General features: G+C 40.6%; 1 protein-coding gene across 1 annotated transcript in view; it reads left to right on the top strand.

Annotated features, from left to right (window-relative positions):
• Nucleotides 1-1,701: 1,701 nt before the first annotated feature.
• Nucleotides 1,702-22,435, top strand: part of LOC103363626 (adenylate cyclase type 5-like) — a 90,100-nt gene continuing 69,366 nt past the window's right edge. Inside the window, exon 1 of the mRNA XM_008290458.1 lies at nucleotides 1,702-3,635. Within this exon, the coding sequence (XP_008288680.1) occupies nucleotides 2,700-3,635 (936 nt within the window). The 5' untranslated portion in view covers nucleotides 1,702-2,699. The remainder of the gene's footprint in view (nucleotides 3,636-22,435) is intronic.

The following is a 22,435-nucleotide window of genomic DNA, read 5'->3' as shown; positions in this document are numbered from 1 at the left end:
CACGACCGTATATGACGAATGTTTCACAACTAAACAAATAAATATCAAAGCCAAGTATGACAGAAAAGTGATGAAAACAAGCAAAAATACAACATAATTTCTGTAAACAAATGAGCAAATTCATCTAAAAAGGTCTTTTTGAGGGAAATGAAGCAGCAACTGGGACAAATTTGTTTTAAAAGTATTGTGTCGGAAGAGTAGAATAAATGCGTACGAAACCCAAAGTCCTGGAATACTGGGACCAGGTACATAACAGATCTAAAATATGTCCACAAATATCAACATAAGTAGAAAAGTGTATGTAGTATATTGTATATAAGAGGAAGTGAGCAATGTTAAGAAATCAGAAGAATGCAGAAACATTTCCATTACGGGTTTTTTAACATTTCAAAACTCATGAATTTGAGAAAGTGTCATCAACTTCATTTCTAACAACATGTTTTTCCAAAACAAAATTCATACATATACAGTTGAAAGATTTTTTTTTTTTTATAGATTTTTTAATATTACTTTCTTTAAAGTCAGAAGTTTCCATATATTAAGATTACTATGCCTTCAAACTATTTGGGAAAGCCCAGATGGTGATGTCATGGCTTTGGAAGCTTTTGATAGATTAATTGACAACATTTGAGTTAATTGGAGGCACACCTGTGGATGTGTTTAAAGACACACCTCGAACACACTGCTTCCTTTTGTGAAAACATGGAAGGAAGAAGAATGGTGGACCTCCACAAGTCTGGTTCATCCTTAGGTACAATTTCCAGATGCCTGAAGGTTCCTCGTTCATCTATTCAAATGATTATAAACAAGACCATGTGCAGCCATCATACCTTTCAGGAAGGAGATGGGTTCTGTGTCCCAGAGATGAAGTGTTTTGGTGTGAAATGTACACATCAACCTCAGAACAAACGCGCTCGCGAGAGAGTTTAGTCATATTTAATGTCAGACAGTGAGAAAAAAAAGGTTATATGTGTCTTTTTATACAGTGTACGTAAACTTCTGATTTCATATATATATATAAAGACTGTTTCACAATTAAACTACAAAATTACAAACTCAAGAATGTCAGAAAACAGAGTAAATAAGAGGTAAAACATCTTAAAAATGTGCTAAAGTGAAAAATGCACCATAAAGTGACACGTGTTAAGAATAATAATATACAATGAATGAGGAAATGAAAAGAGATGAAAACAAAAATAGTATATAATTAATGTAAAAAAAAAAACAAAAGAGCAAATTCATCTGCCTCTCAAAGTGAGTCTTAAAGGGTTTTGTGGGGGAGATATGAAGCTGCAATATGGACAAACGAGTTTAGAAAGTATAGTGGAGGAGGAAAATAAATGCTTCAAGGACCCAAAGTCCTGGAATACCGGGACCCAGTTTGGAAATGGAAACCCGTAGAGAAATGGTGGTCCAGTCGGAGAAGAGTCACCCCTCAGTGTGTGTGTGTGTGTGTGTGTGTGTGTGTGTGTGTGTGTCGTCCAGCTGTGAGCACAGACCCGCCCATTCATCGAAAGCGCGCAGGGGTCTCTCAGCCTCTCGGTTCCAGATTGACCAGCGTACCATCCAATGAACGCGCGTCCCAGCGTGACTCACCTCTTTTCCTTTTCCAATGGCAGCGCGACGGGGAGGCGGGCCACAGGAAGCACACTTGGTTGAATGACCATTAAAGCAGCAATCAGCGGTAAATATGTTATGATGCCACGCTCCAAACAGACACCGAGCGGATCGTCCGTGGTTGCCACGGAAGCGCACTTTTGCACCGGGTAGGCGCTTCACGAAATGCCGCCGCCGCTTCTGTGCGTATCCGCTGCGGAGGAGGCTGCAAATCAAATCAGGAGTCGCTCTCTGGGGGTTTGAGCAGTGATGGACAGCTGTTGGACATCGATTGAGGGGTGAACTGAACATGCGGTAAGGCAGGCTCACACCATGGACCGAGAAGCTGTGTTTTGTGGCTGCCTGAAGCGGAGGAGGAGGTGGTGGAGGAGGAGCGGCTGACTTCTCCTCTCTTGCTCCGATCAGCACAAGTGTGACAAGGATTCGTGATGATGCTTTTTGGCCAAAAACGTGAGACTCCCGCTGCCGTCCAGCCTGAAATGTGTGGCCGAGACAGGTGCATGAAGACTTGAGCGCTGCCAACATGGAATTCCATTTTTTTATTTATTTATTTTTTGTATTTCGATCCACCTCCGTCTTTTCTGTCCTCAAGAAATACAGGAAACATGTCCGCAGATGTATAACGGGTTCGTAATTGATGGTGCTGCGCTATGATCTCTGGGGACTATCTGAGTTGTGTAATGGTTTTTATTCCATCTACAACAATCTCTCCACGGATGATAGTTAATTGGGCCCAATGATGTAGAGCCAAATCCACCTGGATCTCATGTTCCCTCCTCTCGTGGCGAATCTTGCTCCCCTGTGACTTTGCGCATGTTCAATTGTTTTTATCCCCAGAGCTTCTCTCCTGGTTGCTGCTTTGGATGATTCCATTCTGAATGTTTTTAGAATTTGCCTCAAAGTGGGGGATTTAACTGTACTGGCTTCACATGCACAAAACATGAGGAATTGTGTTTCTAAAAGACACTTAATGCGCCTTATCCGTGGGATTAAATAGTTCCCTGATATTGTTTCTCAGTGGAACAAAACTTTTCCTATAGAGTTTATTTCCTCAGGCGCAGTCCTGTGCTTCTGCTCTCCACATGTCCAGATCAAACAGTGTCAGCCCACCCGGAGTCGGTGCGCCCGGGCTGAGGGGAGGGACCGAACACAGATCAGCTTGGGGAGAGTCTGAGTCTGTGGCCAACGGGTGCCCATACTCGGCCAGATCCCCGCGCAAGAAGCTCACCCGGACCAACAGCCGGTGGAGGGAGGAGGATGATCTGGAGCACCGGCCGAGCGGGCGAGCCTCCACCGCGGTCAGCAGGGTCAGCTTCAGGTCCAGGTCGGCTTGGCAGGACCATGGCGAGGAGAGCCGAGACAACAACCGCGCGTCCAGCAAGCGTCCCGACGGCGAGGTGAGACCCAAGTCCGTGGAGCTGGGTCTGGAAGAGCGCAGAGCCAAGCCGAGGACCGACGAGGAGGAGGTCATGCCCGAAGTTAACTTTTCTCTGGTGGCGTGCTGCACCAGCGTCATGCACATTTTTAAATCCAAGAAATTCCAGTCGGAGAAGTTGGAGCGGCTCTACCAGCGCTACTTTTTCCGTCTCAACCAGAGCAGCTTGACTATGCTCATGGCAGTGCTCGTGCTGGTCTTCACGGTCATGCTGGGCTTTCACTGCTCCGGTGGGACCGCGGGGCCGAGCGTCACGTACGTAGTGGTGTTTTCCGTGGCCATCTTCCTCACGCTTGTACTCATGGTAGTGTGCAACAGGAACGGCTTCCACCAGGACCACATGTGGGTCGTGTGCTACGTGGTCATCCTGGTGGTACTGGTGATCCAGGTGATAGGAGTGCTGCTCGTTCAGCCCAGAAGTGCCTCGGAGGGGATCTGGTGGACCGTGTTCTTCATCCATGTCATCTACACTCTGCTGCCCGTCAGGATGCGCGCCGCGGTCATCACTGGAGTTATACTTTCTGCCATCCATGTGGCCATTTCTTGGATGTTAAACGGAGTGGACAGCTTTCTGTGGAAACAGGTATGTGGAAGAACCTACTTTGTTTATAAAGTCCCATAACAATGTGCGCAGAGGTGGGATTTTACGCATTCGCCGTGCGCAAAAACGCACAGCGAAGAGTTCCCTTCAAAGTCTCTTGTGACTCAACTTATTTTCCTTCAAGCTGAAATTGGTTAAAAAGCAGCTGTGAGATTATGTTAGCAAGTGGTCTGTATTGGATTAGTGGAGCTATTGGTTTCCCCCCACCCCCAGCAGAGGCATGCGCAGGGAGAAAACCCCAAAAAAGTGGCACCACAGCTGCTTAAAACACCTGTTCTGTGCTCTTGAGGTCCGAAAGTGTGTGATTCATCATGGTACATTTCCCAAAACGAACAAAAACACACAAAAAAGACAGTTTTTGGAAGCAGATCAGGGAAACAGTGTGATGCAGCCACAAGGAGGTTATGATGACAAGTATTCAAGTATTTCACCACGCCTTTTTGAAACTATAAACTCTTTCAGATGTGGTCTGATCTGGATTATTTGAAGGAATTGAAGTTTAATTTTTGCCCAAAGTTTGTTGTGTTAACCAAACAGCATGTAGGCTAATCAGAGTTAAGTTATTAGAGAGGCAACTGACCAGAACCAGAGGTGCATTCTGGGGGATATAAAGGTAAAAACGATGCTTTGAAGAGCCTCATCAAGTCTTACAAACTCCTGGATGAGTAAAGGTTTTCGAAAAAGGGAGAGTGGAGAGAACTGAGACACAAAGATCAATAAAACTTTATGTTATTCTTTGTTGTGTAGCCTAATTGACAACTTGAGGTAGTGACTGTTTGACAAACTCTTCACTATGATATGGAGCTGCTGGTTGCCATGGAAACCACTGCTGGCTTGTTGCTCCTCAGGTGTGCCACCAGCTGTACGTTTAGCTCCAGTCAGGTTTTCTTTTGCTGTTTGCCTTTTTCAAACATTCGTCCAACCTGTTCAACCAAATCCAGCAAAAACTTAAAGGTCCTCATACCTAAATAGAAATATTGTCAGAAAAGACTTTGATTACAGGTGCAGGATTTGCAAAGTGGAAGGTTTTGGTGATCATTAATTTGGAAAACAGTGACACACGATTTCTGTGACATTTACATTTTTTCTGCAGCATCGCTTTATGTGTCATCATGCGTCATGACACACACACACCTGATCATTAAATATTGCAGTGTAGCAACACATTTTAGTGCATTCAAAATGAATAGCGATTGCCTCAGAGCTGATTATATGTCCAAAGAAAAACCAGATGATTCCTGTTTAGATGGAATTTGTCTGTTTATTGTTTGTTATGGTGTTCTTGTAACAAATGCTTCTACATAATTACTTATTGAGAATGCATTTGTACGCAGAGGATGTTTATTTGATTTATATTTTCTTCGAGTGCATCTTATTCAAGCAACAAGTTCGATATATAGCTAAATAACATTCCTAACCTCTTACTGTAGGCCTTAAAGCACATTTCTAACCACAGATGTATATCTTATTTAAGGCTAATTATTCTACTGTAAAGTGCTGGTTAAATGCCTGAATTCACAGCTGCTTTATAGAAAAGGAAAAAAAAAAGAGCTCACGGCTTCGGAAAGACTGATTTCAGGTCGTCTGTTTAACTTCATCGGGACGTGTAATAATCTCACCGCCGATGCTTTCAGGGGATATTGTTTTAATGTGCTGCTGAGCCTGCGTGTTCCTCATAACATCCAAACTGCCTCTGGTAGTATTTTTACAGCATCAATATTGCGCTCAAACATTTCTCCAGGGCTGCTGGACTTTATCTGCAATAAAGGTGCTCGAACAAATGGGTTTAATTTTCCACCATTATTTAAAGGTACACTTAATTGCGTCGTTTACTGAGTTCTACAACAAATTAACCCCGAAATGTTCTCTGTGTTTGTGTGTCTGCGTGTTGCTTCTAACCCGGTAGCTGCTCTCTCCCACCTAAGTGTTTTGGCTGTTGACCCAATTTGCTGTGTTAATCAGGCCCTGTGCTGCTCATAAACATGTTCTTTAACAGTGTAGCTCTTATACCGTGAGCGCTTTTATAAAGACGTCAGAGTATGGAGAGAGCCGCTTGTTAATGTCTTTTGTGCCTCAGGACCTCCCTGAAAATGGAGAATGTATGAACTGCGCCATATGGCCAAAATTAATGGAGTTTTCTGAGGATGTTTTTGGCTCCACAATTGAAGAATTTGTTAATGCTACAGTGTACAACGATATTTTAGACTATTGTGTATCTCCAAGAATGTTTCAACAGTTTGTGGAAGCTCCTTTATCTAAACAAATGGCCTTTTTGGGGATTAATTGGACCGCTGACCCTGTGTGAGGCAGGACTTTTGGCCCAACACGAGGATTTCTATTCCTGCGCTCTCCGGGCTCTGCTGCACCTTTGGCGGCTTCATGTTGTGGCCCTGAGGTTATGCTGTAGGCTACACTTTAGCTGATTTGTACCTCAAAGATGTAGCTACACATCTGGGCCTTGGCGTTGATGGAGATGCCATGTGAGGAGAATAGAAACTGTGATTGGCTGCTTGTGTGATGGTGGTGGAGTTTGTCTGTAACTGTCTTAAATCTGTTTTTAACAGACTGTAAGACTAACACAAGAGACTGCTCTGCAAACCCCCTGCTCCTTGCAAACATTGTTTTGTATGAATGATTACATGCATACAAGTGGCAGGAGTCCTGGGAGCCCCTTACAGGTTTTGATTTATTGTCAGCTATTGTTTGCGTCGACTGTAAACCCAGTTTTATCCATCACATCTACTTCTGGCACGTTAAACTGACAGCTGCAGCTCTGGTGTCTCTGCTGAGGTTGTTCACTGGAAGCTGTTCAGAAGCAATGCGTGTTCAAGCAGTCTGTCACTTAGGAGCTGATATTCAACATTTTCCTAATTGTGGTTATTATTATTATTATTATTATTATTATTATAAAAGGCGCTACTTGGATCTGATGCAGCCATCTCTGTCCATCTGTAGTCTCCAGCAATGTCCCGCCCATAGTCCTCTCTGATTGGTGACACATCACGAGTAATGGCCTATCAACAATCAGTAGAAACATTAAAAAGTTCTCTTTTAATTTAAACATGTGTAGAACATACTAAAAGGAAAGGTTTGTGTTGAATTAATCTAAATGTTGACACCACGATTGTCATGCTGACTGCAAAATATGTACAAACTCCAAACATTGGTTATCAGTCGCTAATCAGTATCAGCCATGGAAAAAGAAACACACTTCTGATTTGCATGTTTGTTGACAATGATTTTAAAACACATTTTCCTCTTGTATGTGATCAGCCCGGCGACAGAATAGAAATTTCCCACTGTCTTGTTTTTATTTTTGCATTTGCATTGCCTGCATTGTGATTTATTAGGAGAAGGATCACAACATTTTTCCGTCCCTAATCAGATTTCAGAGAAGTCATGTGAAAAAGAGAAGTTAATTCATGTACAATGCAGGCCACAAATAAAAGACACACTTCAGAGATGCTGGTGTGACAATAACCAGGAAGCAGAGCGAGAAAAGAGCCCCAGATGAGGATGCCACACTGGCTGGATTGGCAATGGTTCATCTCCGTTCGCTGTGATTGGAACCAAATGCAATGCAGCCATGTGATAGTGCTCCTGTGGCTCAACAGGTGCAAATCCCTGTGGTCAGGTTCTAAAATCCTGTGGAAAACCTCCAAACTAGAGGGTTGTAGCAGCAGAATCATGCTCATGGTTTTCAATCTACATTTTAAGCAGTCGGACATGGGTGACAGTTCCTGACCGTGTTGGTCATATAGTGTGAATACATTTATATTTAAGCCTCTCAACATTAGCTATTCAACAGTTTGCTCCAGAAATGAAACGATGACATTATCCTATATTATACATTGGGCCATCAGCAGTGAATTCAACTTTGAAAATAATGTATTTCATTTGAAGACCATTTGAAAAAACCCACTGATGGCGCAGGAACAGCCTGGTAACGTGTTCACCTTCTTCAGTCTTCTCATCCATCACAAGCACATCTGCAGCGAAAATGTGCAAAGAATGTGTCAAACACCGGAAAGGATGTTAGGATTTTTTTTCATCCCTTTTGTTTCTTTTTGGAATCTAATGTTTGGTTATATAAGCAAAAAAAGCGGGCTGATAGTTTGGTTTTTCTTTTGCGTGAATGCCATGTGACCCTGCATCTGTTTGTATTTTCTGCAAAAGCTACATTGTCATTTGATGTGCTGATGTGAGTGTGTGGGAACGAGCTGCTGTATTTGTTGTTCTTTCCTCACCATGCTGTTGTTTTTAGCATATCTCGTCTCCTCTGTTTACATAGGACCCGGCTCGTCGCTGAGTTAGACAACTGCTGTTTATGTAAGATCCCATGATAATGCTGTTTCTTATACAGGTTCTCCCAGGGATGTATTGAGTTTCCTTTTAGTCTTTGAATCAGTCGACCACGAGATTTCTTTTTATTTTATTTCACATTAGAGTGGATAGTATCGTGATGCAGTTTGACTTTGAACACTCATGCGCTCTGAGCTTCCACAGGACAGCTCTCCATCGGGTTGTGGTGTGTTAGTGTGGCTTGTTTGGTCCAGTAAAAACAATGCTATTCAAATTCAAGCCAGATAACAGCACTGGGCTGACGTACAATGTGTGTCTGCGGTACTTTTGCCAAATCCAGGACTGAAACCTGAAAACGAACAACCGGGTTTGATGTGGATAACCAGATAAATCTTGTTAGGAAATAATGTAGAAGTGTGTTTTTGTCCATAGGAAACTTTCCAGAGAACCCAAGAGATTAAGTGCAGCTCATTCAAACTTTATATGGAATTTGGTTGAACAGAACAGCTGTTTGTTTTTTAGAGACTATGTTTTATTGCAACGTAAGAGCTAACTATGGACTCTGTCCTTGTTGCATGCAAATGAACCGTGGCGTTGTCGTGCACATGCAACAGGTGTGAGCAGTAACTCTTTTGACTCAGGATGCTGCGTGACGCTGCACGAGCAACATCAGGAACATCAGGACCAGTGTTAAGCACATTTTTGTCACTCCAGGCTGGTGTGTATTTGCAAATTTTAATTGGGTGTGCAATCACTGAAAAGTTTTTTTCCCACTTCCTCCTCATCCCTTAAATGAAGTTTAAGTGTCGTAATTCAACACAGTGCAGGAGACCCCAGCATGAATCGCAGATGATGCTTGACACACTTACAGATTGGGACTTTAAGGGAGTGTTTCAAGTGTTGCAGGAGCACTAGAAGCAGTGTATGTGACTGCTTTGAAAAGGGGTGTTGGCTTTTTTTTGAATGCACCTCATATATGTAGCTTAGACATTTAAAAATGCTGAAGCTTTTAACACAGATTTTAGTCATGTTGGTGTTCATTTGTGACTACAGTTAGGTGTTCAGTCACTAAAACGTTTTCGGGTTTCCCCACCTACCAGATTTGCCACATTTGGTTACCTGCAACTTTTTCTCTTACACAAAGTGAAACTCAAGTTAAAGTGTCACCATTTTGACACAGTGCAGCAGATCCAGCATTCACTGCAGATGGTGTTTGACACGCTCGCAGAACGGGATTTCCAAGGACTGCTACAGGATAACCGGGAGCGCTGCATTGCCCCACGAGGCGACTCTTTCAAAGGGGATATCAACCAAATTTAAATCAGTTTCATTTTTGCGTTATAGAAAAAATGAACTTTTTTGTTGCACCTTATATGTGTTGTTTAGACAAAGGTGCATCTTTGACCTTTTCACACAAGTTCATCCCAGTTTTAAAATACATATGTAGGTGGCTTTTGACTTGCAAATCATCATCTTTTTTCCAGTTTTATTTCCTGGCTCCTCTAAAAATGTCCTGTCCACAGTGTAGTGCTCTCTGGTAGCTCAGGAACAACTAAGCTGGAGTTTGCAGTGCTGAACATGTATATGCAGCAAGCCAGTACTGGTTGGTGTAGTTATCAATGTGAGGAACTGGTGTTGAAAACAGACTTAGCATTGTATTCCTGTAACTTTGTTGGGCTTGTGATGGATTATTTTTTAAATGTTTTGTGTCAAATTTGATGCCTCAGATAGCCCACTTAAGTTTCACTCATTCATGCTCTTTGTCATCTGGTGCCTACATTACCCAGAATGCAGCTTAGCCACCCACAGTTTGGTCAGAGATTGAGATGTGTTATCTTAGGAGCAGCTAATGTAGCCTTGAGCTGCTTACCTCCCACCGAGAACAGGCCACAGAGTTTTGGTGAGCTCATTTCTGTCTAATTACGCTCCTCCAGGTTTTTTTCATTTTCAAACGTGCAGTTTTTCGTCCCAGCCGACGCCACTGGAGGCAGTTTATCAGACTTCACACAGCTCCCTCTGGAGCCACAAAGGGCATAAAACATTACTTCTTACATCACCTCTGCAAATCACTTCTGACTGTGTTGTGGGTGAATTATCTCACATCTGATCTGGTACCGCTTTAACTTGGCAGCACCATTCTTGAGATAAGTCTCTCCAGAGCTCCTGAGTTACTTCCTGGGTTTGTTTCCTGATCTTGTTTCTTGGACTGTTGGGCTGGGAAGCCTTGTTTCCATTTTCCTCTGCTCCCCCCCCCCCCATCTCCAAATTCACTGAGGAGGGCATGTAAGCGGACCAGTCCCAGTTGGCAGGATTCCAGTGGTAACAGGGTTTTCTGCCTGTCTAATTGAATTGCCTGTTGCTCGTAATGTGCTGAGATTCAAAACAGATGTTCGCATCATCTCTCCTCCTCCTTACCTGGCTTGTTACACCCATCCCTCCCGGTCCTGACCTGTTTCTGGACATGCTTTTAATTTCCCTGTGAGATTCGGCCCCTGCGGATGGGCTTTTAACCACTTTCCTCCCCCCTGAATGCGCTGCGGGGCGATGAGATAGAAGTGGCCCGTAGGGAAAACCGTCTAAATCAGAATCTAAACATCAGACTTCACATCACAAGCTTCACTGCTTCGTCCCCCGTCCCCCGAGACGGCATCCACGTACGTGGTTTCAGCTGTTTGCTTGGCTAAATTGTTTTTTAGAATGTGCAGGGGCTGAGGAGCGCTGACGGCGGATGCTGCTGTTTTGGAGATTGTATTTGAACCAAACATGGATGCAGGGCAAGCCAGAGTAGCTTCCAGAGACCACTGCTGACGCATTCTCCTGTGAGTCCACAAAACGGTGCTCAGTACTCCTGTAACTTAGCAACAGATTCTATTTCACAAACACCGACCAACTTCTCTCAGTGCTTCCCTGGGAGCACCTGTGTATTTTTAATGGCAGCCGTAGACATCATTGTGTGTACTGGGTCAACCTGAGACACACAGCTTCTGTACAAGGCCCATATCATGGCCCCGATGCACCGTTTTGTTTTCCTGGATCCACAGATACAGTTCCAAATGTTCGAAGACACAGTGTTCATCTTTAAGTAGATTATCTAATCATATTTCATACAAGAAGGATGTTTGTTCCTGTATATGAATACAAAAAAATTGGGATGCAGCTTGTCCTCAGTCTTCCAAACATCCAGTGTTGGTTTGCGTTACGTGAACCAGCATCAGCAGTGGCAACTTCAGTGATGAATAGAAAACCGCAGCAGACTCTAATTTAACAGAAAAATCATGACATCCCTCATGACTTCAACTTAGTTTGTGTGTATTTTGCAGTGTTTTTTAACTGCCAAATTGTCCCAGAGATCAAACCAAAAGATCAATCTTGAGATGTGGAGAGCAAAAAGTTTATTTGGCAGAAGCTCTAATCATGTTTTCAATCTTTATACAGACAGGATTGTTTTCCTCTTTGTTCCTGTACATGATTTAAAAAAAAAAAAAATACATCAGTGATGCAGCTTGTGCCCGGTCCGTCTTCCAAACATCCACTGTCAGTTAGTGTTGCGTGAAATAGCGCGAGCAGTGGCGACATCAGTGGAGTAACACAAAGGAAACAACAGCAAATTCTAACTTAACAGGAAAATCGTGACATCCCTCATGACTTCAACTAAGTTATTGTGTGTTTTGCAGTGTTTTGTTTTTTTTCTCCTTCTGTACTTATCGGCCAGAGATCAAACCAAAGGATCAATCTGGAGAAAATTTTCCTCAGTGTGGAAGGAAAAAAAACATGTTAAGCAGAAACTCTAATCATGTTCACGGTGGCAGGAACACAAAGCGCCCTCAAGAAAAACTTTATGATTGTGATTAATATTGTAATCCAGCAGATGTTCTCATCCAGCCCAGTGCTCCTGAGAGTTACGCCGGATAAATCAGAGTCCAGTGCCAAAGCTTAGTGCAGGAAGCAATGTGGCCTTTTTGCAGTGGCACTTAAAGAAAGGGTGTGGAGGTCGGGGTGGTTGATGGGTGTGTACGTCTGGCTTTCATGCAGATGTCTGTGTCTTAGACCACCAGTTAATATTTTTTTTGCTCTCAACCATAACCACAATAGTTCCTCATACTTAGTCAAGTGGTGAGGAAAGGAGGGGAAGTCCTTGGTAATGCATCACACCCACTTTTTGGTGAATATGAGTTGTTATCACCAAGATGGAGGTACAGCATGCCCAGAGATCGTTCATACCATCAGCCATAGCTCTGTTGAACAACTCTGGGTGATGTGATGTGAGTGTCTTGTGGAGCACTTTGTTGTTAAATGTCTGTCTGTAATCGTCTGTTCCGATGGAATTTATCTGCGAGTTGCCACAGACACAAAGAGAAATTCCTCAGCTACAATAAAACAAACTGTTTTAGTTGCCTAATTGTAACCACATTTCTGCTGTACCCACAGTTTTACTGTAACCTTAATCATACCATAGATTCCATGTGGAGTTTTTGGATACTCTGTTAACTTTTTAGTCCTTGTGTGCTCATAGGATCGTCTCAAGTGAATTCAGCATTTCACTATTTTGTATGTCAGAATACATAGAAAGCTCATCTGGTTAAGGAGCGGGTTTACTAACTGACATTTTTAATTCAAACCCCATTTTTATGTGCCTTTAAAGTGTCCATTGGACTTTGGAGTTCATCCAAGAAACAAGAACCTTCCATGTTCTCATGCATTATTGTTTCATTGTGTTGACTTCATACATGTCAAACCCCGTTGGATGCCCACCTGGGTCATCTACTGGACCAAATCTGTGAAAATCCATCGAAAAATGTATTAGATATCGACATTTCTTTAAAAATAACAACAAAAGGTGATGTTTATCCAGCAGAAAATAAATGATACACACACTGTACAGTCTGTGTGTGATTCAAAGGAGCATTTTTAATAAAAACAGCTCCCAGAGATAATGTTTGTGTCCCAAATTCAATGCCTTGACAAATGTGCTAAGTGTTGGAACTCATGTTTTGCGTGGATTTCTATATCGTGTGTATGATTTTACGCCTAAAAGCGATTTAAATGGGAGAAAATTCAGATAATCCTGTGTAGGTTAATGTAAAAACCAATGAAACTTCAGCACCCAGCGCATTAAGTTTTCACCCACTTGTGTCATTAATTGTTAGAAGCTTTCAATTGACAGAGTTGCACAGTTGTCAGGATACAGATCGTTGTAAAGCTTTTGTCTTCCCCAGTGTTTTCAGTGATTTATCCTTATTTATCTAAATAATACGCTGAGCAGGAAAATTTAAGCTCTTCTGCTTCAGCAAAGCATGACTCTTAGTTGGACTGTCTCTGTCAGTTTGAAATTGATGTTCAACTGAGAAAACTGTTGTAAGGCTAAAAACTTTGGACAATCTTGTAAAACCGCTGTATTTTTTTTTCTTACCAAACAACTTGTCACATTCTAATAAGGACAAAAGAGAAACAGTGCACTTAAAGACTTAAATAGTGAAAATTGGGGCACATAAAACCAAGAAACAAAGTCTAGCGAGCAAAAAGTGGATGATATGTAACTGACATTTGAATAGATAGCATCATTGAATTTAGTCCGAGCTGACAAATATGGATTAAATGATGCACAGTCAGCTATGCCTTCAGAGGTTCTACTAAAGAGAATGTGTCGTCTCCTTTTTGATGCCAGCATGGTGCTGTAATTACAGAAACGCTATTTGACAGTTAAATCTAAAACTGATGGATAGTTTCCACTTTGTGTTTCCACTGCGGCGAGATGAGCAACACTCGGGCTGCACTGGAGGCCGGATTGCTTCACTCTGCTCATCTGACATTCATTAGCTTTAATTAGTTTGTTTGCCATGTAGAAATTCAGACTCATAGTGATATTATTTTCAGGGGAAATTATAAATAATTATAATATGCATCTCTAGTATGCGGTTATTTGTCTTGTGAGATAATTCCTCTGAGGGTTTTTGGATTATAATGAAGTGGTAGAGGCTACTGCTACGTGCTGACCGGACCGGTTTTGTGTAGATTATTGTTGTTGTTGCTATGTTTTATTATTGTTGTTATAATTTGAGTCAATGATCCCGTTGGTCTTCATTATTCTGATTAAAGGCAGGTCATTTCTTGCCTGATATTTAGAGTGAGTTCATTTTTTCACCACCATATTATTCAATTTGACATTGGCTTCTTGTCAGCTGTTTTCTGACGGCACATTCATTAGAGACAGTTTGTGATAACTAGAGTGTTTAAAGAAAATTTTAGACGTTGGGTTTTCTTGTTGCTGTTTTAGATGATATGTTTAGAGGTTATAAAGTCGTACGTTTTATTGATGAGTCCTCAGTATGCTTCAGAAAGTGCTCGTTGGATTATAGAACAGGGTCTGAAATGGAAGCTTCACAAGTCGGGGAGGAGTTTTGGTTTGACGATTTTTGTACCTTTCGGAAATTGATAGTTGGACCAGTGATTTCCCAGGTGTAGGAGATAAAGTGTGAACGAAAGCTTTGTTTTAGCTTGACCTCTGTTTGTGCAACCCTTACCTGTGTAGTTCTGTAGTATTTTTGTGTATTTAATCCAGGTGCAACACTATTGATGCCTTGAAAGAGACACTGAAATCTGGGATTTTTAGATTTGAAGGGACACCATGTTATGCCTATTTTGCGTGAACATGTTTATAGGAAGCAAACAATTACACACCTTTGAATTGTATGTGTTGATTGATTGCTAAATAATTTTATAATGATGACCAGGCCAGCAGTGACCACCACACCTGTCATTTTTTGTACATTTGATAAATAAAGACCTTGAATCGTGCTTACTTTCCAACCGTAAGCAAAAAGCAGTAGAGTTAAGAGTTCGACTGACGACATCTGTTGGCACGTTTCCTGTCATTGTTTAAAACTCACTCCAGATTTTGTCTGACAGAGGACTTGGTATCCCATGTGGAACCATTATTTTTAGACTTAAGTTTTGTTTTCATGTGCTGTTTACTTTTGTTTTCACTCCTTGTTTGGTTGGGTTTAGGAGAGTATGACCTTTTTACAGCATGTTTGATGCTTTTCCTTCGTTTTCTTGGTTCCCATGGTGACAAGTTCTATCCCATCTATTATATGATTGGATGGCTGAAATGTAGTGACAGTTGACAGACTATATAAAGATGGGTGACCCCTCCGTGACACCGTCTACAGGTTTCATGAACAGCAGTTGTGAAACTTAGTGTGGTTGCTCCAACCGTTGGCAATTTATCCATACCTTACTCATCTTGACTCCCAGAAGTTAGCAAAGATTTGGAGTGTTAGTAAAGCTGAGGGGTGCCATGGACCATCTATGATGGCATTGACTTGTCACTTAAAGCAGCCACGCCCTTAATTATACATAACTTTAAACATTAATACAATTTAAGCGGGTCAGTTATCCAAATATTCACCTCTTGTACAGTTGTCATGAAAGAGACGTTTAGTTATAGAGACCAAAACCTTGCTTTGTATCAGGCTGTAAGCTTGTTTATTTCTGCTATAAAGTTTGGCATTTTAACATGGAGCTCTGTGGGGATTGACTTGCTGTTGGAGCCTCAAGTGGCCGTTTGAGGAAGTGCAGTTTCTGGCACTTCAGCATTGGCTTCATATTTCAGTCCTGACAGTTAACACTTGGTTGGAAAGCAGTATAAAAAAATGCCAAAGATATGTTGATAAGCAAAAGTTAAAAGCCACAAATACAAACAGTCAGGGGAAAAAGTACCTTTCCTTTTAAAATATCATTAAAAACCTGCTGCGCCACTGTGAGCAAAAAGCACTGAACTTGAAAGTCCGTCTGTTGGCACTTATCTTTCCCGATTGTTGTTGAGAATTCAATCCAACTCCGCTCACTTTTCTGAAGGCACAGAGGTGATTGTTGTGATTTGACAGTGAGGACAGACTGTGGCAGAAGGAAGAATTTCGAGACGGTAAAAAGAGACGTAGCAATTGGTTTGTCCCCTATGGAAAGCTTTAATTATAATAAAAACTGAGAAAAAAAAAATTGGATAGCAAAGACTTCCCTTACCTGGTTTTAGAACAGCAGTTCTTTTGAACCGACCTTCTGCATTCTCACATATTCAAGCTCACAGGCTTCGGCCTATCTGTTAACCTGGTACGTGTTTGTTCAGCAGCAGCTTTCAAAACTTAATAGATCATAGATTTAAAGGATAATGATGGTAACTGGGAAATTTAGATGATATAAACATCCTCTAAATTCCATTTGCTATTTATATCCTGTTTTTATGTGCCATTTCGGTGTATTTGCTTTGGTTACTGTCAGACATGAGAATGTTATTTTCTGTCTGGGCCTTTATGAGCTTGTGGTAATTTGCATCGTTAACATTACTGGATGGTGATGCTTAACGTTATGATGTAACCCTGTAGTTTGTTAGATCGTCAGTAAAACTTTTCACTTGTCTTTCTGAGAATCACTGAGATAAGTAACATCAAAAGGCGATGTATACAATACTCACAAGGTGAACAGTTGTTGCCCTTGTACTCATTTTATTATTAAGTCAGTTTATTTATAGCGAAACAATCAGAAAATAAAGAAGAGTTGTGTCATAAAACGGACAGAAATAAATGTAGCTGTTAAGTAAGTGGTAAAAGTGGAGCTTTCTTTGTCCCAATAAAGAAGATATTTATTTATTTATTTTCAAATGCATTGTTGTTCTCGAAGAGTGTCAGTAGTTAACATATGAAAAGGAGGCATATGGCAACATGCTCACTTCCCTTTTCTTTTCACACCTCTCATTCCCCCCTAATAAGCCTTTTAATGGCTGCACATTGAATCAGGCTTCTATGGCAACAGAGCGAACCACATGAAACTGTTTAACGCAGTATTCTCCCCTGACATTATGCAGTTAATATACAGCTAATTCTGCACTCTGAGCTGAAACAAGGTCTTCTTGTTGGGATATTTAACATTTTCCACCTTTTTTACTCTCGTGAGTCATTCTGGCCGATAATGCAAAAGCTATTACTCTTGATAATTACTTTCCACAAACGTCACAGCGACATTGTCTAAATTGATACTGTACATGTCAGGAGATGTAATTTTTTAGCCACATTATGTTGTCCGTGAACCACTGACTTGATGTAAGTCATGTGGTTCATTGTCTGTTTTAATGGGCTTATTTATCATTTGTTTTTCTTGACGTGTTCTTCACAGTCACATCACATTTGATTTTCCACTCTGTACTAATAAGTGGTAAAAGGGGTAGTTTGAAATGCAGATAACCCATTAAAATGTCCAGCATGCCAAGCTCAAGCATTTTTAAGTCTGAATGTTTGTTGGAATATTGTGTGGTTCTAAGCTTTTCTGTTTTTTGTCTATTAAAGAGCCCATATCAAGCCCATTTACAGGTTTCTAATTTTATTTTTGGGGTCTGCTAGAATATGTTTAAATTAGAGATGCATGATATATTGGCGACCACATCAGTATCGGCCGATATTTTTGTTTTTTTCGGTATTTGTGTGTTGGTCCGATTTAGCCGTTTTGCCGATGTGAAACGCTGATTGTTTTCTATGATGGGCGTTGTCTTTTCTTTTTTTGTTGTTGCTGTTTTTTCGCTGTTTTTTTTTCCTTGGTGTTTGTGTTGTTTGTTGTTTTTTTTGTTATATTTTTTTTTATTTTTTGTTTTTTTTGTTTCGTAATGAAGACTATTTTGTGTTGTTTTTTGTTCTTTTTTTTAGTTTTTTTGTTGTTCTCGTGGTTCTTTCTTCTCCTTTTTTTTTGTTGTGAACAATTGTTTATTGTCGTCGTTGGTATTGTTTGTTGTCGGTGTTATCAGTCTTATTTTTGGGTTTTGGTTTTGGTTCGGAATTTTTATTTTGTTGCTTCTTTGTTTTAATTGTTTTATTTTTAAAGAACACATTATTTTCCTCATACTGGACATTTCTGCAGCATCTTTTCTCACTGTCTGTCTTCGTTTCAGCTACTTCAAGGCCTAGTCTGCTCTGATTGGTCAGGTGGTACGATGAAAGCGAGGTAACATTGGTTAGCTCAAGCAGAAGTGGCTCTAGTGAGGAAATGATGGCAGACTGTTTGAGGTGTCAGACCAGCTGCTAGTCAAGCACTTTGCAAACGTGTTACATGGTGACATGATTAACTTGGAGAAGAAATGCCTGGATTTGAACGAGGTGTCTCAGGCAAGTAAGGAGCAGTGGTTTGCCTCCCTTTGACCTCGACTTTAGCAGACCTTTTACATGCCCTAAAAAGCTGTAACACACTAAAAGAAAGGAGAAAAACCCTAAAAGAATAATGTGGGCTCTTTAAAAATAAGCCTGTCATGCGCCATGGCCTTTTAGTTTCCCCTTCAGGACTCTTAACATGGGACTGTTGGCACTGAAGGCTCATTGTGCGAGGTTCACAAAGCTCCACCAGTTCTTTGATGTGCTGCTCTCTCAGGGAGGGGAAACACGTTGATGAAGTGTCAGCTAATGAAGAGTGGTGTAGAATCAAAAAAAATCATTTTCAGTTGTATATACAAGGACAGTTCAGCAAAATACAAGTCATATTTTGATTCATAAAAGATTGTGGTGTATAAATATCCCATCTTTGAGATTTCTGCACAACAAAGTTATCTCAAAGCTTTAACAAATGCAACTTGTCCATTTGGAAATGTGCTGCAAGGGCTAAGCTACCCTTTAGATACATAGCATTAGGAAGAAACCGCATTTAATTAGTTTCTTCCTAGTGTGGTAAAATGTCTGTCCCAACACAGAGCTCATATTGAAAGTTTCTGTTGCATGCTGTTGGGCTTTCAGAACTCTGTGGCTGAAGTTGAAGATGATTTTCTTGTCTCCATTCAAAAACATGTGACCTCTGTTAGATCCACTGGGTAATGCAACAACAACTACTGCCAACTAAATAACCGACTTTAACCGGGATGCCATCAAGATAAACTCAGGACAGTTTACTGAAAATACAGATAAAAGGTTTAAAAATCAGCAATATGTTTGAAACAGTTTACCTCGACTGTATACGGATGAAACACCCCTGAAGTCCGTTTTGAATACTGTGCTGGAGTTGAAATCAGTACAAAGTGGTAAAACTCAACTGGATTTATGTTCTCCAGTCTCTCTGTTGACTTTGTTTCGTACCATTTGATTGTATAGTTTAGTCAACTTGCCTTCACAAAGCAGGAACTGGAGAGGTATCCAGCTAAGTTTGGGCTTAAGCCAGGCTTTTTAGTCCACACAAGTTTAACCCCAATCAGTTTCCAGGCATTTTTTTTTTGCATATTTTTAGTCATCATGGGCTCATTTTTCACTGCAATATAAAGTTTTGCATCTGTGTGGAAACGGCACAGCCGTGACTAGAAGGAGAGAGAACTTAAAAGTGTCTTTTGTGCAGTTAAATAAAGTATTGATGCCATAAATCCAAAAAATACTTACAAACTCTCCAAACTGTTTTTCACGCATCTAAGCACATCAACTTTAGAAAGATGCTTCACCATGCTGAATGTATCTTCCATCAACTTACTGACAACTTGCTCCTCTGTATAACGTTTGTGAGCCATGCTGGTTTTATTTTATTGCCCAAACATGTTTTATTTTGGTCACAGTCTCTTTAATTTGCATCCTTCCTTGTTTCCTACCTGCTCTGTGTAAACACAGGCTGCAGTTCAACCCAGTTCAGCAGGGTCGTTTCTGATATATATATATATATTTTTGGAATGGATTATGGCTTCTCTGTTGTGCCAAGGAACACATATTTTATTTGTTGACTTTTTTTTGTTTGTTTTTTGCAGAATCTGATACAAACATTTATTTTCTGGCAATTTTCTTTAATGAGACTAAGTGATTTTTAAGAAATACCACAATTTTAAGCTTAGATTTTGTTAACTTCCCTGCTAAAATGATATGTCGCAGATGATTGGTTCAAGGGTTAGTTGACAATCTGATTGTTCTTCATGTTTTTATGGTTTCTGGCACTAATAAATAGTGGAATTTTTTCCAAACTCACCAGCAGGTTTTGGGGTTCAGAGTGTTAAACCAAACTATTTTTCATGGCTACTAGTGCTAAAGCCCAAACTTTTCAATTGCACTTTGGCTCACACATTCAAAACATACTTGACAACCCCCTCATCATCAGTCCTCCGTGAGGGAGGATGGAGTGACCATCTCAGCAGTGCTCCAGTACGGACAATAATGCTGCATCCACATTACTGTGACCAGGACAAAAGCACGAGTAGTAGATAACTGGTGGTGCTATGAAGCATTGTTTCCATAAGTAGGTCCCTGTTTTGCTTGTTCTCACACACAAGGACGCACATGCACTGAACTGGGGGGTGACACGACACACATTCTGACCTGGTTTCATGCTGTTCACACTCATCTGTAGGGGGTGGAAGGCGCCCCAACAAACACAGCAAAGAAAACAACGTTACACATTTTACACTATAATTCAGCGTGGCAAATGTTTCACTTGGAAGGAAACGCATTTAACACGTTTGTTCGACCTCAAGGACGCACAAAATGCATTGATGGAAGCGTCGATTGTAGCTGTCGCTTCGTTATTTTACGTAAAAACTCAGGGCTCAGCTTCACTTTGATCAGTAATAAATCAGTGTTTCACCTTTGCAGCAAAACTGGCTTTAGAACATATAGTAAAGCGATGGTTTCTAGTGGTGTGAGTAATGTATCAAATTCACAGCTGAATATTAATTATTAATAATATCAGAGCTGGTTCAGTGTAGTCTCTTGCTCTCATATTTCATCATTACAGTGCTGGTGAACTTAAGACAGCTTTGTTAATAGATAATTCTTTTTATAGACTGAATGACATGGTTGCGGTTGAAGTGTGATAATGCGCTCGACAACCATGTTTTTCATTACAGTGCCGTGCAAAACTTTTAGCAGTAAAGTGAAGATGCTTTGCTGCAAGTAGGACTCAGGTGCAGCTTGTGTTGCGGGACTGAAGGTAGTTTTTGTAACTCCTGCTGTATTTTTCTGTGTTAGGGTTGCACGTTATTGGAAAAAACCTGACATTGTGATATTTAGTTCATCTGCAATACACAGTTGTCCTCAAATTTATTCATATTCTTCTATTAAAGATTCACAATAGTCACTCAAATAACGAGAAACTGAAAAAAGTAATAAGAAATAAAAATTTGCTAAATGATAATTTAGTGAAATAGAATATTGATTTTGAATTGTGGTTGAAAAGAATAATTTAAAAAAACCAAACAAAACTGTCAAATTAGAGCACTTTGCTGATGAGCAGTGGGCCAAAATCAAAATAGCTGTCAACAGGTGCAGAAGTCTGATTGAGAGTTACAGAAAACACTTGATTGCAGTGATTGGCTCAGAGGGTTGTTCAACAAAATATTAGTTCCCATCATGCTTGTTTGATTGTTTTGTTTTTTAATATATCTGTTGAACCACAATTCAAAAGCAATGTCATGATTTTCACTACATTTGTATTACTTTTGTCAATTTCAACTTTTTGTTCCTTCTTTAATGGGAGGGTATGAATAAATTTGAGGAAATGTGTTTCAATATGAAAAACATGCTCAGTAAATATATAGTGGGTACAACCTACTGAATGTCAGATGCAGCCAAAGCACTGCGGTCTGGTTCACTTCATCCTTTACCATGGTCACTGTATTGTCGGACACTTTATGCAGCTTTTCAGGTGGAAGTCCTCATTAATAGTAGACAGTTTGTATTGCTCCGTTGTTCAGCTGCACCACATGTCTGTTGTGACAGCAGAATATTCCACTTGTTGTTTTACCTTATGTTTTGCATTTTCCACGCAGCTTTGGGATGGTAACCTGAGGAAGGATAGACGGTGTTACTAACTGCCTGGCAGGGGACTAGATCATGTTTTGTAAACCCTCTTTGGTGACCGTGTTAATTGGTATCACGTCTTTCACGAGGTGAAACGTTTGGAGCCTTTCTCATACTGGCAAACGCATCCCAAATAGTTCTTGTTGTGGAGTGTCAATGTAAATGGTCAAACAAATGAGCTGTGTTGCCTCATGCGGTGCAGGACTCTGCCAAGAGAGTATCAGGTTTTGGTCAACGTCATCCTTTCTGTTGATGAAATGTTTTCATACAACTGATGATGCGTTTTGTTGTGCAGCCAGATCTTTCTTTGAGACTTTTCTGTCCTGTTCTTCACTCAGTTCTCTGTGCACGAGTCGAATCAAATGTTTATTTCTACACATACGTTGCATATATTGCTGAGACTGTTCTGTATGTGTATATAAATATCACTCTACTTTATTTTATCTTAACGTTTTAGATTGTAAGTCATTTTACATACTATATATTTTTAACAATATAGATTTTCTACATTTTCGTGCACTGTACATTTTCTTATGTATGTTCTTTACAGTACTTTGTATTACTTCACTCTAAGTCTTTGAAAGTCTGTAAAAAGTTTTTGTGTCAAAAATGTTTTGTGTTCAGTGTTAGATGAAGTACTTTCCTGCAAAGGATCAATCAAGCATCTGTCTGATCCTTAAATCAGAG

The sequence above is a fragment of the Stegastes partitus genome, unplaced genomic scaffold (genome assembly GCF_000690725.1).
Source record: "Stegastes partitus isolate 25-593 unplaced genomic scaffold, Stegastes_partitus-1.0.2 Scaffold674, whole genome shotgun sequence".
Lineage (NCBI taxonomy): Eukaryota > Metazoa > Chordata > Actinopteri > Pomacentridae > Stegastes > Stegastes partitus.
Note: the sequence above shows the minus strand (reverse complement) of the source record. Positions and strands in the feature narration are given on the sequence as shown.